The following is a 19,793-nucleotide window of genomic DNA, read 5'->3' on the forward strand; positions in this document are numbered from 1 at the left end:
GATCTGTTTCTCACTTGTAGTGTAAGGCACTATCTAGTTCAAACAAAATTCAGCTCAAGTTATTATTTTATATGAGTTGAATGGCTGCAGGACAATTTACCATCAGGAAGAGAATAAGACTGAAGTCTTTTACTGCATAAACAAAAGACAAATCTCCTCTGTTACTTTTTCTGGCTCATTGAACTACATCTCTATCATGCCAAACAATTACTTACGTAAAAGCTATAGTTTTCCAATGGCACTTACCAGAAAAATAGTCATACTCTATATTCAGGCTTTCATGGATGAATTTCTGACCATTAAACTGGCATCGTTTTATAAATAAATGTACACGCATCAGCTGTATATGTGTGATTGGATGACAGAAAAGTAATTTGAAATGTCATCAGAAAGTAGATTCCCTTTAAAACATGCACAGGTAATAAAAAACTCAAAAAAAGCAAACAGTCAACCATCAATCTCATTTTCATAAATGTGTGTGAAGTGGTTTCAAAGTACTTCTAGTACAGCTAGACTTGTAACACTTCATACATGCTGTAGCTACGGATATATAGCAAACTGTTTTTCAAAGACACAAGTAGGTGTTAAGCTCACCAGCCTGTGGGAAAGTACAAAATTTTCTTGATAGTACCAAGATGGCACTACACCCCACTTGCACTGATAAGAGCTATAGAAGTGCCTGCAAAAACTCTGATGGGTGACAAATCTATTGAGTAGTACAAGTGAGGAACCCAAAACTCATGAATTTAACTGCCTTAACTGAAGACATCAAGTTCACAATTACGTGTTTCAAATAAGAAACATAGAATGATTTGTTCTAATTTCTAGTAAGAATACTTATGCATGGCACATAAAACAGCTGATGTGCAAGGAAAACAATCTTCTTTCCCTAGTGCCTGCAAAGACCATACTGCAAAAATCTAAAAAAACTTTACCCCACCAGCATTTGCTGAAACACCCTGCAACTTTACTTCAGGTTCCTTTGGTTTTTGAAATAAAGTAACAATTCAACAAAGTAGGCATTAAGGATTTTTTGGGACAAATATTATTGAAAAGTTTAATTTGCTCTAATAATGAAAGAAAATGAAGGAAAGAAGTAAACCTCTGTTACAGACCAAAGGGCAATAATATTTTTCTTAGTAAAATGTTATATTTACACTTCATGAGATTAAAATTGGTTCAGACCTTCAAAAACTTTTAGACACTTTGTCAGTAATACTTTTTCACAGTGCATGTTAGATCAGTATGCAGCATTTTAATGGCAGGGTAGGTATAAATTATGCTGTCGAAACTGCGCACACACACATTGCAGAAAAAGACATAAACATAACAAAAGATCAGTGTTCTCACCTTCAGGTGATATCCCTACACCAAGAGCAAGAAGCAAGGAATAAAGCAAAACCAAGTAACTATTATATTTTGTAAGAAACACTTTCCAAACATATTGTATAAAATATATATCACTTATAGTTGTATCATTTCAAGGGCAATGACTTCTAAGTCATTGAGTTAGGCCTTCCCCCTCTCCAAAAAGTTTACGTTATTTAGCTTAACTGATGGAGACCTATTTTAATAACGGGGTTTTCTCACTGGCAAGCTAGGGGCAGATAAGAGTAAATATTCTAAGCTCTGAATTTAAAAATTAATCTTCAAAGCTATTGAAATAATTTCTCAAGTCAAAAGATTCAATAATCTTATAGAGAATTCTGTTAATGTAAAAATTTTTTCACACTTTAGAATTAATACCAAAAGTCAGGAACAACAGGTAACATGGATTCAAAAGTCAACATTGTATTATCCTAATACAACTACTGACCATGTAGTTTTGGGTTATGTTTAACAAAACATAGCCCAAAATAACACATTATGGAATTCAAGCAGTCACAATTTGTTCTTGCATTGATTTTGAAGTAGTATGTACCTATCAAGGACATTATGCTTGTATCTCTATTGGTTTGGACAACCAGGGGATGTTCCGAGTTGTCATGCTGTCTGGACCACTAATGTTCTTACTGTTCTTACATGAGGTCTGGGACTGTAGTTCACACAATATAAATCCAAATATAATTCAAATGGAAGTCATTGCATGAGTGGTTCAGTAGCTTTTGGGAAATTATCTTCATGAAAAATTTAAGGAAAGATGCAATTCGCAGCTGAAGAGTTGGAACATCACCAAATCCATCACCTAGATCTTAGCTGAGCTAAGTTTAGCAGTAGAATTTTAAACAAACTAGTGCATGACTAGTAAGGGAGCTCAGTATTTTCTAGAACAGAAATGAGGCAAAATGTTAACAACTTCAGACACATAAATTTCCCTTTTATTCCTTTAATATTTTAAATCTTTTTCAACAGTAATTTTTTTCACACTCACTGGGAGGAAGACTTCTGTTAGTAATAATCATTAAAGCTCATGTCATTCCGGATACTTAGGGCATGATATGGTCTTCCACTGGGGGAAGTGACAAATAAAACACTGATTTCTATTTTCTTCCAAATATAGATTCTTTTAATGTATTATGATCAAGGTCTTCTATGTTTCTGATTGCTTGTTGGAGTTTAATTTTTTGACCTGTTTTTTAAATGGTTTGAAATATGTTTCATTTTAAAAGGGTGCACACAGGTAATGACTTTGCTTCTTTTTCATCACTTTGTTTTTGAACTTGTAGAAATCTTTTCTGCAGCAGCCCTCAAAATTAGTATTTTATAAGTACTCAATAAAGAGGCTTAGTTGTGACTGGACTTCTCTATCTGTACACTATGTCACATCACATTCCTCTTCTAACTCCATTAGGTTGAATCTTGAGGAATGTATGTCAGGAAAATTTAAACATTTTAGACTCACAGCAAATCTAGAAAGATTAAAAGAAAAATATGCAGCAAAACTGTGATGCTCTTCCAGTAGAAAGAGAGATGAAACCGAACTTCTTCTACCTCAAGCCATTTGCCTAACCATATTTTGTTCTTCAGCAGTTAAGAGGAAAAAATCTCTGTCACTTATTTTTCTTAAGCCTTCAGGAAAAAATTTTGACCTAACACAGAATCAAAACATTAAAAATCATACCTTTCATTAAGAGCCCCAACTGCTTTATCCCTAATCAAAATTGTTGCTAAGGTTGCACAATGGTTTTGTTGTTGTGGGGTCTAGGGTTTATTTTGGGCAGAGTTATAGCAAAAAAGGAAACTAAAAGGGAGGATTCAACTTGACTTACTGGAACTTAACTTAGTGGCTGGAAAAACTACAGACATCTATTTAAGAAAATTACTGAATTATACCCCTAAACTTTTAGTGAGCAGAAAGAGGTATGTTTTCTAAGCATCTTTGCTTTTACCTACTGTAGCCTGCTATTACAGGATGTTACTGATACTTGCTAAGTAATAGAAAACAGTCAAAGAGTGATGTAAGATATTGTATGTCAGCCCTGATGATTGCTTTACAAGACTTCTCATTGGATATTTGCTGAGGGTACAGACCTTATATATACTTTTGCACAAAAAAATTTACTATTTACTAAGAAAATAAACCACTGGATCAATTTCAACAGCTCAGATTTAACTTTGTGACTGATAGTTAATATAAAAACAGCAGAGAGCATAAACTTAGTTAAAAGCTGATCTAAGCAATAAAATAAGCACATTTGCCATTTATTTATAAAGGATGGCATTAGAATAAAATGAAAGTTTTGTTATTATTGCACAGATTTAGTCAGCATCCTATACACGACCATTCCAACTGTCTATCAAGAAGTTTGCAATGTAATCCTCAAAACTGCAGAACAAGTTTTGGGAATAAACATGTATAGCAGTTTTAAGAAAAGAACAACTAGTCTTTTTCTCTCTCTCCTAGTTTGTTTTAGGGATGCAGAAGACCAGGAATAACAACAGTGGGTCCAGTTTCAGAAGTGTTCTTTTCATGAAACATTGGCTGTGTTTGGTAGCATATAAATGAAATACAGAAAATACTGTGACACTCCATGCAAATTTCAGACAGTATTTTCATTGGGTTTGCCACTGTCTTGGTACTTGTATTCAGAACCTCCCTAATATTTTTACACCATTATAAGGATGTCTCTTCCTACCACTCACTCTTCCTTATCCCCAGCAATATGTATGCATCATTCTTTTCAAGTCACTTGAGAAAAAAAATAGCAAAAACCAGTGAATGCTGAGTAGTAGGGAGAAGACGAATACTGTTCATATTTATGCATACCAAAATACTCATTGAGGGATTATCTACTTCTCAGAGCAGCAAAATCCCCCCAGGAGACTTTTGATGGTGCTGCTGCTGTAGGACAATATTTCTTTGTTAGTACCCCCAAAGTTGGTTCCTATCAAGTTAACACTATAACTTTTTAAATTGTTTGTCCTTTTGAAGACAAAGAAGCACATCATAATCTCTTCTCGAGATGTGTAAAAGAAGCAGGTAAATCCTCATGCAGAAGATGGTAACATATTTTTTTATGAGGTTCCTGCTGTATTTATTATTTGTAACACCAGCATTGTTAGTGATTACAGCATATTAATCCCAGAGAAACAAATATCACATATTTCTGAACTAAAGAGTATATATAATTTCTGTGTAGATGAAAGTGAAAACAAATTTTGTACATTTCAAAAATGTACAAAATATTGCCACAAATGAACAACTGAAAAACAATCTACCCTTTATTAGTCATATCTTCCATGAATATTCAGTGATGTGAACTGATGGTGTCTTGAGGCAAGAATTTAGTTAAAGATAAGTTTTTCGTTGTTTTGGTTTTTTCAGCACCAATATAAGTGTGACAAGCCTTTAAGAATCAATTGTGTTCATAACTTGACTCAAGTTAATGTGACTCCAAATATCTGAGTAAATGCAGCATTCATCCAGCGTGAGTTACATGTACATATGAATTGCAATGTATTAATATATCTTTCTGTGTAGAAGAAAATCATGCATCAAAAGATCTCAGACTCAATATTCACCACTTTATAAGATTAATGCTTTGGATTGCTGCATGGATAGATTTCTTCATCTCTTACATTGCAGAAGTGAAGAAAACCTTGGCGGCCAAAATGCCAAATTAGCAACATTAGCCACCTCCATTTGAATTTAGAATTTTGGGTTGGTTTGGTTTTTTCAATTCTCCAGCTGATACTCTAAACTAAGAGATGGCCTCTGCTTTCCCTTGGGTTACCCCCTTCTGTCTCCTCTGTGCTGCTACGAACAGAATATTTTAGTGAAACATATTGTCTCTTACAAAGCTGCCACTAATGTGTCTTTAAAAGGGCACTAGTTACTGGCATAGCAGCACTCTCTCCTCAAAGATCAATCACTGAAGCTGTATGAAGAGCACAGACTCTTCACCCTGCAGAATGGGCCATAAACATACCTTTGAGCATGGCTCTCTCACAAGGCATTTACTGCTATTGCACTGCATGGTCTAAGGTCCTTTAAATTCCTAAACGGAGTGATGTGTGATCAACTCACCTCCCCTGAGGGCAGCCACAAAATCTGCTTTGTTTTATTGCTTTTCAATGCAATAGAGTATGTGTCAGTGGAATAAAATGATTTTTCCAATCCTGCCAGCATTTTGTGTAGCCTCTTCCCTAAACTCTAAATGATAGAAAAATCATTAATGTCAGCTACTTTACCCTAAAAGAATAACAAAAGATGACACATCAGGTTGGGGGTGGTAAATGGGAAATGAAGGAGGATTTTCCCCCCCAAATAAGCATTTTAGAGCAGTAGAAGCATATTTCACTGAAGCAAATGTTGAATATGCAGTGACAGCACTATTTAGTTATTGCTTGCTTTTCAAGGAAAGTAACTTTTCTGAAATCACAAGATAGTCTTTATCACAATTTAACTGAAATGAGTCCAACAAGCACTTCAAATCAGAGAATCAGAGAATAGCTGAAGTTGGAAAAGACCTCTAAAATCATTGATTCCAACCATTATCATGGCACTGCCAAATCCACCATATAACCATGTCCCTAAGTGCCACATTTACCCTTCCCTGGGCAGCCTGTTACAATGCTTGGCAATCCTTTAGGTGAAGAACTATTTCCTAATATCCATCTAAACCTCCCTGGTGCAACTTGAGGCTTGTCCTGTCACTTATTACCAGGGAGAAGGGGCTGACTCCCGCCTGGCTACAACCTCCTTTGAGGTAGTTGTAGAGAGTGGTAAGGTCCTCCTGAGTCTCCTTTTTTTCAGGTTAAACAGCCACAATTCCCACAGCCGCTCCTCATAGGACTTGTGCCCCAGACCCTTCCCCAGCTCTGTTGCCCTTCTCTGGACATGCTCTAGCACTTCAAAGTCCTTCTTGCAGTGCAGTGAAGGGCTCAAAACAGAATACGGGATTCGAGGAGTGGCCCCACCAATGTGAAGTACAGGGGCATTATCTCTGCCCTGGTCCTGCTGTCTTAATCCCAGACACATTTTCTTAATTGTGCATTAATAGTCGCTGGTTTTTTTAATTTTTTGGCATGTTTTTAATATTTGGCACAGTATAGAGGTATTTGAAAGTGTCCTTCAATAGGTCTGTTTTACAAAGTTTCTCTGTGTCCATTCTGTCACTAAAATCAGACACTGAGAGCCTGAAACAACTTCAGAATTGCAAAGGGCATGCAAAACAAATTCAATTTTACTGCATATTAAAATGACCACACCTAGTTTTTTGTTACTGAAAAACACTAAATGAATGAGCCAGTGGAGTGTGCCAAATATTTTTTTTCAATGAGAATAAAGAAATTTACACTAAAGATTTTCTAGTAAAAAAAGACTCCTTCAGTTGTGGAACATTTAATGGATTCTTCCCAGCTCCAAATACGTTTCTTCCCTTCCACATTGACAACCTTTTGACCCTTTCTTTAGGTAACCCTGTAACATCTTGTTTACAATCACTCACCCAAAGGCAGACAGCATTTAGGCAGGTGATGACCTGCTACCACAAAATACAGTAGATGAAGAAAATGAAAAGGCAAGGAAAGAGAGAAAAAATTTAATTCCCCATCTGAAGCTGCAACACTATTTGGATACTCCGGTTACACTGCTGCTTCCCAGCTCTATTTTACCCTGCTTGAAACAGAAAAGTCAAGAGCAGTTCAGTACTGGTTACTTACTCAATTGTGTTCCTGTCCACTTTTCCTGTCATATTAATGCCATAGAACTGCTGCATGGCAGCTATAGCTGATTGCATGGTTTCTGCAGAGCGCAACACCGACATTCGGGGGTCAGTTGGTGGAAGGTAGCCATACTTTTGTAACCATACCTGCAATGACAAGTGCAGTGGCTATTAAATAGAAATTAGAGGTAAATAAAATGCTCCCTAGTAATTAGTTTTATACCATACATAAAGAAGCTTCTAATTCACCAAGTCCTGTTAGTTTGGGTGCTTGGGGTTCTTTTATTTATCTGCAGACAAGAAATTCTTCGGGGATTTTCTTTAACCTTCTTTATTAAAGATTCTGTTGCTGTAAGACTTACAGAGTTTTCTACCCAGAAGCAATCTCTCTCTATTATCTGAAACTGACTGCTTCAATTATTTATTTAATGTATTTATTTATTTATTTATTTGAAGCTACAACTTAAGCACCTAACCCTGGCTCTAGGCACTTCTAGTAGTGTTTTAAGCAGACAAAATATAAATCTAGAATATATGCCACATACAACTGACTACCCACAGGGCACACAATAATATTCACCATCTACAATAATAAATCCACAATAGCTCTCACACATTTACACTATATTGTTATTGTCTCTCAAAGAATATAAAAGAGAGGGTAGGGAGACATTCAGCTTTCTGAAAAGAACGTCAAAATCACATACTTATAGGCAAAGCAGGTGTCCAGGAGACAGTGAAGTAGCAGAGTCTGCCTTCACTTAGCGAAAACTCTGATAAGAGGAACTGCCTTTTTAAATCAAGATGGATTTAATGCCAACTGATTATGGTCTTAATTGCATAAAAGCGTGAGGCCCAAATTATTGAAAGCTTCATGGATTAAAGCCACTATCTTAAGAACACTTGGACAAACCCTCTGTAACATGCTGTCCTCTTGAGGCAATGTTTCATAAACAAGTAGCTGCAGTTATAATGTTTCTATGAATTATCAAAATCAAGACCATACAGAGAACAGTGAAAGACTTTTGAGGAAGTGAGGGCACTGATACAGCTTTAAAAATGTCTTTTCATTTGAGGGCTGGAAGTACTCACTAGAACAAAAGGTACATATATGGCCATTCTACAAGACTCAGTTAAAAAGCATTCCTGCTATTTCACTCCCCCCAGTAACAAAATATTTGTGACCCCATAAATCTGTTCTTTAACAAAAAAAATTTTTAAAAATTGATTTAGCCACCTCTTTCAAACATATCACATCACAATTCACAGATTCTGAATCATTACATTAATGAACGCTATCCGCCCACTACACCTTATAGTGTTTTGTGGGCTCTCTCTGCCTCATACAACACTTCTGCATTTTTATCTGTTTGTATATACACTGTTTTTATACAGCCTAACACCAACCTACGTATCTATGTTCAGTTTTAAATTTATCTTGCAGAGTCCACTGTTTCAGTTTTATAGCAGGTTAACCATGGTCGTGGTGCACTCCCCTTTTACGAACACAGTGCAGATGATCATGAGGAATTAATTCATTATTAAGGTTCTCTTTGCTAACACTGAATGTGTATTACAGGTGAACATCGGCTCAGTGCAAGTAAAAGATCAAACTGACATTAATGATTGCGGAAATCTTCAGGTTATGAGTTCAGATATTTCTAATTTAAACATGTTTACCTTAAACACACATTTACCTATGCAGTTCACACACAACCTCAACAATCACAGAATCACAAAATCACAGAATATTCTGAGTTGAAAGGGACTCGCAAGGATCATCGAATCCAATACTTAAGTGATTGGCCCACAGGGATCAAACCCACAACCTATTTGTGAGCCCCACACAACAGGGAGATACAACATGACAGCAAGGTATAGAAAGGATTAAGACCCAGACTAAAGTCTTTCACCTTCACACTATCTTTATATACAGGAACCATTCAGAATAAGAACAAAAATTTGTTTAATAGATAGGAAAATGCTCTTATGTCCAATATAAATGAACTGCTACAATCAGTACCTAACATCCAACTTTACATACTCTTACTTTCTTACACTTTTCAGTTTAAGGGAGAACTTGTGTACATTAAGTGTGTGCAAGATTTGGGTAATTACAGAAATAATTTAGTTTACTTGCCACTTTGCAGATGAAGCCTGTTCTTCCTTCCAGAAGATAGCTCTGACAGGCCAGACAGTGCCTGAATGTTGGCAAGAGCAATGTAATATGTGGAAACAAGATCATGGAACTAAGAATTAAATAAGTTTGACACAGAGTGGATTGATTTCAGTGTAGTATGTAGAGTCTCTTTGAATGAATATTTACAATGAGTATATTTAAGAATGGGGTTATTTTCATATTCTTCTTCTGAAGTCAGTGATATCAAAACAAATAGGGAAGAAAAATAGTTCTGGGTAGTATGTCATGGTTATGTAAAATGATACCACCTTCTTGCCACCTTCTCAGCAAGAATTTGGTATGCAGACATAGAGCAGGGCTTTTTATGAAGCTCTCAGGTGCCAAGGGCAGACAAAATTGCTTGGTAGCCTTGGGAGGTCACCTATCATCACACAAAACCATCCCCACTGTGGCATAAATGAAGGAGTCAGAGGTATGGGCTTACAAGTAAGAAAATTTGCCAGAAGTTAAACCTTCAGATATCTGAATTAGAAAAGCTGTTAAGACGGAGACAGAAAAAATATCTTGGGGACTACTGCTCATGGGAGAAGTGGAGCAGGGAGAACAAACTGGAATCTTGCAGAGTGCCATTGCAGAGAAGCTTGGCAGAAAAGGAAAAGAGAGTTGGCTCAGAAACAGCAGGAGAGGACAGTATAGCCTTTCCCTATCTAAGAAGTCTTACATACAAGTTAAATACAGGATGTCTGAAAGCCACCCCCAATCATTAACAAAGGAAGTAGACCACCTGGGTCTTCCCTCAGCCTTCAAAATAGCCTAGAAGACACAGCCAACATACTGGAAAGTCAGATGACACTCTGAAAGTAAGTTTCTTTTTGAAAAATCAGACAAATTGACCTCCATGTTAGACAGTGTTTGAGAGGTAGTAGCATTTAGTGTTACAAAATTCTTTACTCTGTCCTTATGAGAAAGGATTATGAAGCAAGAAAAAAGACAGCAAATCTAGTTCTGTAGTTTTCTGCAGGAAGGAGAGAAAATTTTGAAGGACCTTGGCTCAGACTACTATATATCTGAAATATGCACCTCAGATTCTATTGTGTATAGCCCAAATGCTGTGAACCGTAGAGGAGAAGCTTAACTTAAAGCCCAGAATGCATAGGTGGGCAAAACAGTGAAGAGGAAAAGAAACAGTTTGAGCAGGGAAATGAAAGAAAATCATTTTCTATCTGTCTTGTATTTTTGAGGCAAGCTATAAAAGAAATTATATCCAGAAGAATTTTCCCCTCCCCTCTTCTGAAATTAGACTTAGTCTGCCTTAATGTACTTCAACAATGACAATGTCTTGGTGAGCCCCATCCTGAGGAAACCATCAGTCTTGGAACAAAGAAATAGTGAAGTAGATCCATCTAACATGTAATGTCTGGGATGCCAACAGGGACCCTTTGCACAGACTCCAAATAAGTGATATATTTCACTCCTTTATACAATTTAGGAAGATAAAATACTGCTACTTCAAGTCAAGTTTTTGGGCAGGACTTTCTTGTCCTGCTGCCAAATGAGATCCATGGTACCTCTCATGTAGCCACAGAAAAACACAACTGGAACACAACAGGTTCCACCACTTCCCTCTCTAGTACAGTGTTTTAGTATCCTACTGCTGTGAAGTTTGCTTTAGAGTTGATTCCTTCTTGCTAGAATTTAAGCCTGTAACTTTTTATTTTACCTGCTGCAGGTAAAGGGAACCAATTATTAATTTCCCCTCTGAAGCAGCCTTTTATGTATTTGAACTTTCTGATGTGAGTCACTCTACTGTTTTAAAAATGAACTGAAGAAACCTCTTTTGCTTAATCATATTTCATTATCTGCATTAACCTCCAGAAAACTTGAAGCTAAAATCTATCTTTACTAAGCATCTGGTGGCACTAGATTTCTATGTTAGTTCCCACTGTTGGCCTATTAAGAAACACTGGAGTTTAGCTGAAGTGTTAGGAGTAATTCAGAAGAACATGGACACACAAATATTTCATTTAGGAAAGAAAAACAAAAAAACAGAAAAACCAGAAATAAAATTAGCCTAAAAATATTTTTATTCAGCAACAGAACTTCAAGACTTATGTCCTATTCATCTATACATTTTAAAATTTTAAACCCATGATTTGCATATTTTACCCATCAGAAAAGTACCTTCACCCTAATTCCACCTTCTGTTTTCATAATTGTAAAGAAAATGATAAAAAAAATCCATTGGTGATTAAATCTGTAGACATGATAGGAGTTTGTTGAGGACCTGACACTTCTGCAGGCATCCATGGAATCTGTAAGTGCTCAGCACATGAGCTGTATCACCTTCCAGATTTTGGATGTCATTGACTAGACACCTAGGGTTTGGGGTTTTTTTTCCTGACATGATGAAAAAAATCTTTTCATTTTAGTTTGTAACTGCTACTTATGCTATTCTGTGTGGCTCATCTGGCTATGGAACAGATAGCACTTTCTCACACTGCTGTATTTTTTTCTCCTCTATAGGATAAAGAATGGGCTAACTTAAAGTGTATTAAACACACCAAGGGATTTTAATCATTCAGATCTTTGCTAGTTTAGGAAGAAAGATTGATCTTAAAAACAGTATGTTGGCACCAAACTCTTATTAAGAACAAAGAGAACCCATTTATCATCATTAAAGATTAAACAAGAATATTATTAAGATAATCAGAGTTTCAGAGAGATTACTGATTTCTAAGATAGAAGAAAACTTATCAAGAAATTATTAATGTTCCTGAATGACAGTACGTAGTATAAGCTACAGTACAATTATGGTCTATGAACCTGAAGGCTTAGTTAAGTAAATCAGTCTAATAAACTAAATCAGTCTAATAAAACACAGATCAAAACAATTTCATAAACATCTTCAGTAGTGCAGCTGCATATCATTATTATTCATGTATTCCTGTTCCTTTTTTAGATTTTATCTGCAAACAGAATTCCTAACTGCACTGAGTAAAACTGTGATATTTCATAATTTCAAAATATTTTGACTTCTGTTTTTTAATACACTTCCACCAAAGACACTATAAGTGAAATGATTTAAAGTGTCTGAGTAATTCAGGAGCTTTATATTTTCAAAAAGCATACATTTATGAATCTAACTTACTGATCACTACAGGATTTAGTAGTTCAAGTGCTGATGTAATTTTGAAAAGCGATTGAAGGCTTTAACTATAGTAAGTATAAATAAGCTAGCTCTGGAATTACTACCCATATGACCAAATTATTTCTTTGTTTAGGTCAAATAATCATGGTTAATGGTGTGTTTTAATTACAGACCTACCTATGGCAGTTAATACTGACTTTTCAGTGACAACTTGATAGACAACCAGAAATAAACCAAAGTGTTTACACAGAGCATTAGATGAAATCTTCTGATGTTTTTCCTTCCTCTTGTCTTCAGTGACATCAGTTCCTCACCAGTGGTGTTTTCTTAACAGAACAGCCTGATGTGAATGGGTATACGGTGCATGGCATATATCTAGTCAGAAAAACACTTCCAAAAAAAAGCACCTAAGAACACATAGTCCAGGAGAGTCTAACCTAGTCTCTCAGCAATGTCTACAGAATGAAAAGAATTATGATAGATAAAACAGAAGTTTAATGGTCATGACTGGCTTAGTACCCACGGTTTTAAGTTGAGATAACTAATTCTTAACCAAAAAACCAGCTTGCACTTTCAGAGTACATTGAAGCTCACAAACAAATCAATTTCTTGGAAATTGTGTAGCAGTGTGGAAAAGATCTTAAATAGAAAGAAGCACCTTCAGACCAAGCAATTACCTTTTTTTTCACTATGAACATGCCAAAAAGAAAAAGTCAAAACACCAACTTGCAAAATTTAGTTCTCCACTGACATAAACTAGAAAGTGAACAACCTATTTTCTTGTCAATTATTGTGACAACCCCCCAGTAAACAATTTACATGTGTCACTGACATAGTCTTAGACACATTAATGATGGTAATCTTTACTGGAGATTACAAAATTTGTAGCAGGGACTTAATAATTCAGACAAATCTGTGGGATGTCTAGGCTGCAGCCTGCACTACAGTAAATACTTAGATACAGTACTAGAAGTAGCAGAATTGACCTCATAGTGGGTCATGGAAGAGAATTTGGCTTCACTGAGTGCAGTGTTGCTGCAGCTAGTCAGTTCAAAATTAATTGAGGCACCTCCACTGTTCTATTATGTATCTGCCTACTGGTTTTTTCTGTGTTCTAGCTACAAAATAGATGTGAAACTGAACAATCTTATTATATTAGTCTCCAACAGCACAAAACCAGATTTACCAACACATGATACTACATGTCAGCAGAGAGGTGACAATCTGGAATTTCCCCACTCACACGTATGGTGACAGAGATAATTTTAAAAGGGTATTCCTGTTCCCAGTGGGAGGCAGCTCAAGAATGAAGACTGCAGCCCAAGGCTAGAAGCTCTGCCTTGTAAGTGACTTTGATTCAAACTCAGAGTCCAAGGCATGACACAAGTAAAAAGGCAAAATGTATTCAAAACTGTGTGCTGAATTCCTCTCATTTGTAATTCAAGTTTAGTCTAAATAATCTAAATAATTTCCTTTACTGCCACACTTACACATGGGAAAACCAATGTAGCTTGAGAGCAGCAGAAGTGGGAGGTGTAAAAGAGCTGTCAGGAGCACCAGGCCAGAGCCATTTACAGATCCCAGGCAGATGGGAATCTACCAGAAGGCAGCAGATGTGGGATCTGCATATAGCACTGTCCTTCAGCGACTGAAATATGCTTGGAACTGAGATAAGACACTACCCAGCTCCAAATGCAGAAGCTACATTGTTTATTCACTACTTCTACTGTCTGTGTGGAGAGTGGGTTAGTGGTATAACAACTCTGACACAAATCCCTGGCCTGGAAAGAAACCCTTGATAATTTCCTGTAGCACATTTATAACTGACATCAGAATGTGGACCTTATTCATTATTTGCTCAGGGAAATTTTCTTCAATCACTAATAGAAACCTCTGGCAAAGTCTGGCAGAGACCCAGACAAGTGGAAATACTTCCACAAATAAAACTTCTAGTTCTAGTAGATATAAATAATCATACAGCTCATGTTAAAGGACACTGTCTCTGCATCTTACTAGAATTTCTATAGCTTCTAGAAAAATATTAAGTGCTCTGCAGGGATAAGAATGCTTTATTGAATAGTCTGGCTGCATATGTCCTGACTGCTTCCAAAAAAAGGAATAAAAAGAAACTTCTAAGGCCATGAGGATGAATAAGGGACTGGAGCATCACTCCTATGAAGAAAGACTGAGAGAGCTGGGACTTTTCAGCTTAGAGAAGGCTCCAGGGGTATCTTATCTATGTACACAAATATCTGAAAGGAGGAAGCACAGAAGATGGAGTCAGGCTCTTTTCAGCAGTGCCCAGTAACATGACCAGAGGTCATGGGTACAAACTGAAACACATGAAGTTCCTTTTCAGGTCTAAGGAAACACTTTTTTACTGTGAGGGTGGTCAAACACTGGCAACAGGTTGCCCAGACATGCTGTGGAGCCTCCATTCTTGGAGATACTCAAAAGCCATCTGGACATGGTCCTGGGAAGGGGGCTGGACAGAGCTCTTTTTCCACAATACCTATTCAATAACACCTTTGGTTTACGAATTTCAAACTAACTAAGAACATGGGTGAAACTCTGCAACTTTTTGCCTGATAGCTAAGCAATGGTATACGTCTAGAAAGAATTTGCTTCTACTTCTTTGATAACCATAATATTGTGGGGAATGGAGATTGCTCACAAGATTCCATAACCTCCAGTCCCTTTAAGACTCAAATCTTTTACTTTTTTTGCCTCTTTCTGTCCCTCTCTGTGTATCTTCTGAGAGGTTACTCATGTTCCTACTTGGAACATCCTTGATCTTTCCCAGGCTTAGATTTTTCTTTTTCTTTTATGGTTCTCTGTGGCTCATTATATGTAGCCATGGAGTTTATTCAGGTGCCTGGATCCCAGAACACAACGGACCAGATCAAGGTGATGGACATAAAACAAAAACAATGATGAGCCTGGAGTCAGGGCAATTCTGGTTGAACCAAAGGCCCATGAGGAGTTCCTTGGAGAATCATCACTCACTTTTTGGTAGCAAAAATGAGTGACACCTCCCAACTTTCCTCATCACAGCATTGCAAGCATTTAGACAAGGCTTTGAACACATCAATCACTATATAAATGCAATTGCAGTTTGGTGATATATCAAAGAAGGCAAGAGTTCCAAATGAGTCTTTCACTACGCTCCAGAAGATCACCCCGCCTTGTCATTGCCTCTTTGACCCCTACAGCTTTGCAATACTTCACCTGCAAGCTGATTATTTTGGTCTAATCCAAATATGTATTGATGCCATAATTTTGACTATGCTTAGCATCACAACATTTTAGGGTAGAGTTGTTTATTCTTAGAAAAAAAGCAAGCAAGGAACTGAACAACTAGGGAAACAGAATTTGCTGCTTAGATCTTACAGCTTAGTACTTGCTTGAACTTTTGTTTCTTCTGGTTTAGATTTCTCAAGAGAAAGCCTATCTCCCCTCACACACATATTCTAAACAATCAAAGCAATACATTTAATCATGAATTCATGAGGACTGCCTCATTGCTTCAATCGCCATCCTACAAGCAGCAAAGTCCCCGAGTGGTTGGCATTAGCTGGAAATGACCACATATTATTTTAGGTTTTGAGAATATCATTGCAGGCAACCATGTAGTTTAAAAGGGAGGTATTCGCATCATTAAAACTTAATAAAAATATACAGTTTTTCCTCATGGGCTGTCAAATCATTAGCAGCAGCAGCAACACCAGAAACAGAAACTGTATACTACTATAAGACTGAAGTAAGAAATCTTGGTTATTTGGTATTTCTGTCTTCTGTGGTGCAATTATAAATTACATGCTGCCGTGTGAACCAAAACAAAACCAAAACCAGCAGTGTATTGACCAAAAATACAGTAATGATCACTTTCCTTTTTTTATATCCCAACAGGCTGTTTGAAATAATTTTAATAAAAGTAGTAAAACTTTGTTCTAAGACATTTATGTAGGAAATACATAAACACATAATGTACCAACAGATGGTGGTGTGCTGCTTTAAAAAGGCTTGTGGGAAGGTAGTCCGTTGTAATAAAAGGAAAAGGTCAATCTACAAAGTTCCTTTGGGGAAATGATTGTTCAAACCATATTTGGCACTTGGTATTTGAATCCATTAGATAAAATAACTTTACTATTATAATTTATGCAGTTTCAATTTACAACACTGAAATAGATGAAATGCAACTTAAATATCTAAAGGAAATGTGACTTGAACAAACTTTTTTTTAATCCATATTACCTGAATTTAATTTTCCTCATTATAATAGGTTTTTTCTCACTTTATAAACATAAGAAACATCATAGTTTGAATCACAGAAACATCCACTAAATGTCTACATAAATGTTTCCTGAATAAATATCAATATCATGAATATTCTCATATTATGGGTTAAACTAAAACTGCATTAAAGCAAAAGGATAGAAATGCAACAGCACAATGCATATTTTTTGTTGATTTATACTTCATAGGTTTTTTACTACACCTTTATAGATAAGAGTGCATGTAAATTCACACTTAACCACACATAAGCAGTGTTTAAAAGTTCGTCTGTAAAAAACCAAACGGCTGTGCCAAAGCCAAGAGCAAAGCTGCCTCCCGTGAAAACAGGAGGTATTTAACTGAACCAGTTAGTTCCTTTATTTGGATGAATATAATTTTTACATTCATTTCTTTCTATGTATTTTTAAGCAATTAATGATGTCATGACTATTAGCAACATAAACTTTTATAGCACAGTATGTTTGTTTACCACAGTCAAAAGAGTTTTTAAATGTAAATATATAAATATATGCTATATCTACTTTTAAGCTGAAGCTATTCTTTTTTTTCCTTCTGCTTTTCAAAGTCAGATATCTAAGATGCAAAATTTCAGACCCTGCAATTCCTTGCTGGATGTCATTGCGTATTTTAGAAATAACTCCTTTTTTTGACTGGTCTAAGATTTGTGATATTTACTATTATAGATCTTTGAAAAATCTGATTTATGTTTTCCTGCAGAAATCTGTAGACAGAAGATGAACACAGATTTTATAAATACGTAAAATTGATGCATGATACCAGTTTGTCATTTCCCAGGGAGACAAGAAGAAAATGTAATGAACAAAAAATGGTAATACTGTCATTCCCAAATTACTTTCTTTTGTTCACATGGTGGAATGAAAACAAAATTAAATACTACAACAGAACATTTAAAAGAAAAACCCCAGAACATTTGAAAGGAGTCTATGGAGCTAATAAAGAAAGGAAGTAAATTCTGTGAATTGTATGATTTCTTCATGAGGAAGAAGGACAACATTTTAGTTCAGCCAATTCAGCCACTGTTTTTCAATGAACACAATCAATTCAGCTACATAATAAATGTATCTGATCAGAGGCTTTAAGGATGAAAAGGCAGTACAGAAAATAGCTTGTCCTCTATCCCGTATTGTTTTAGTTTCTGACTTATTCCCCAGTTTTAAAAATGCTGTCCAGTAGAAGAGGTTCCATGGGATATTGATCTATAATTAATGTTTCCCACCTTCATTTCCAGCACTTCTTCAGAAAATGCCTGTGGGAGATGACTCTGCCACAGGGAGGGAAGGGATCATTTAGAACTTAGCACTGCCATTTATACATGCTTGCTTCTAATGATTCTCTTTGATAATTTATGCAAATTACACGTGTCCTTATTTTCCTCTGGTATATGCTGTTCAAGTGAAGCCAGATAGTGCCCTAGAGCTACAGAGGTAACAACAATACTGGGTAAACATTTTTACCTTTTTTTATTCATCTTCAACAATGATCACATATCTTTCATTAATTCTGTTTTAGCAAGAATCACAATAGATGAATACAGTAGCTTTTCTGTATAGAGTTCAAATCTTACTTAGCAAGAAAAGCTGAATTCAGTACTGGAATTCATAGCATTTAACTCCTGCCAGTGATGTTAAGGTGAAGGAAAAAGGACAGAAGATATAGAGGAAACTATCTTGCTTGCTATAATAAAGACACATAAATTAAAAGGTAAAATATTTCTTTTCCCTGAAACAATGACTGTGTAGATTAGTGGCAAAATATGACCAACTCAGGCTGGCTGTATTAGCCTCTTACTTTCATAAAGACAAAAAAATCCTTATACATCATTTGATGTCTATTTTGCTTGCAGTACACTAACTCACCAGCTGTTTGTAAGCCTCCTGCGCAGCAGAAAAACTGAATATATTTCAATACGTCTGCAACTCTCCTTTTTATGTCATCCTCTAAACTCTATTTTTGTTAAAGGGCAGAATTACAAAAATAGAAGGGGGGAAGGGGAAGTGGTAGATTAATTCATGTGAGGGATGTGGCAAGGTGATTCCTGCAGGCAGAAAGGGACATAGAGTAATTGCTTCAAAGCAAGCCACAGGATTATCTTTTATTAGCTCCCCTATGGGCTGTGGTCATGTGTTTTGCAATTTTAAAATGTAGTAGAACAATTCCTGGACCTTAATTAGGACCTGATGCTGTGAATTCCTGAGTGCTCTCAGTAGCCATAGGTTCAGATGGATGCTTAGAGCACTCAGTACCCAGCTCAACTCAATCAAGTGTCACTACCAACCAACAACAAGATTAGGATTTATCCATACTTTTATATGTATTTTATATGTAATTTATATGTATTAAAAAAAAAACTTGCTTAAAGAAAATAATTTCCTTACACATATCACTGGTAATATTTGCAAAGTTCAGACATATTAGAGGTTGGGGTTTTTTTTATAAATACATTGGTTTTCTAGTTCATGCAGATAGAACTAAAGTAGCAGAAAAGGCCAGGGAAAATTGTATGTGCATGCTTTTCTGTTTTCTTCTTCCAAAAGACGTGGTCTTCCATGAAATTAAGAAGGCTAATATGCAATTCAAGTAACCTAGTGCATTTTGAAAATTACATTTGCAATCAATAATTATCACAGGCCCTCATAGCAATGTCATTAGTATATTAATCCTGTGAATACAATATTAAGCATCCCAAGCAGCAGTTTATTTGATATTCGTTTGTTTTTAGTGTAACCTATGTTATTTAGACTTGTTCTACCATAAACTAGAGGCAAAATTAGACCTAGTTTTATCCATTCAGATGTTAAATCCAAATTTCCAAAAGTATGTATACATTTTTTAGAGGTTCAAAGTGCAAGTGAGAACAGATTTTGTGTATTTTAAAGACAAAGGTGCTTACAACTGTTTACCTGTGTATGCATATATATGATCCAGAGAAAAGTTAAACTTTTTTTTCCAGTTTTGGTCTTAGAAAGAAGAAAAAAATATTTTAGTATAGTAATTGAGTTAACAATTGTTAATGAACAATCTGAATACTGTATTTCTCAGCTCCTACAGGGAGGAAAAAACCTTAGGAAAAAGGAGAAGTATA

The 19,793-nt window shown here is 36.0% G+C and overlaps 1 protein-coding gene across 1 annotated transcript in view; it reads right to left on the bottom strand.

The window, feature by feature from the left end:
- The window catches only part of MMP16 (matrix metallopeptidase 16), a 175,138-nt gene that overhangs the window by 83,482 nt on the left and 71,863 nt on the right, over nt 1–19,793 (bottom strand). Inside the window, exon 2 of the mRNA XM_032128806.1 lies at nt 7,105–7,253. Coding sequence (XP_031984697.1) covers nt 7,105–7,253 — 149 coding nt within the window. The remainder of the gene's footprint in view (nt 1–7,104; nt 7,254–19,793) is intronic.

This window comes from Corvus moneduloides, chromosome 1 (assembly GCF_009650955.1).
Source record: "Corvus moneduloides isolate bCorMon1 chromosome 1, bCorMon1.pri, whole genome shotgun sequence".
Classification (NCBI taxonomy): Eukaryota; Metazoa; Chordata; class Aves; order Passeriformes; family Corvidae; genus Corvus; species Corvus moneduloides.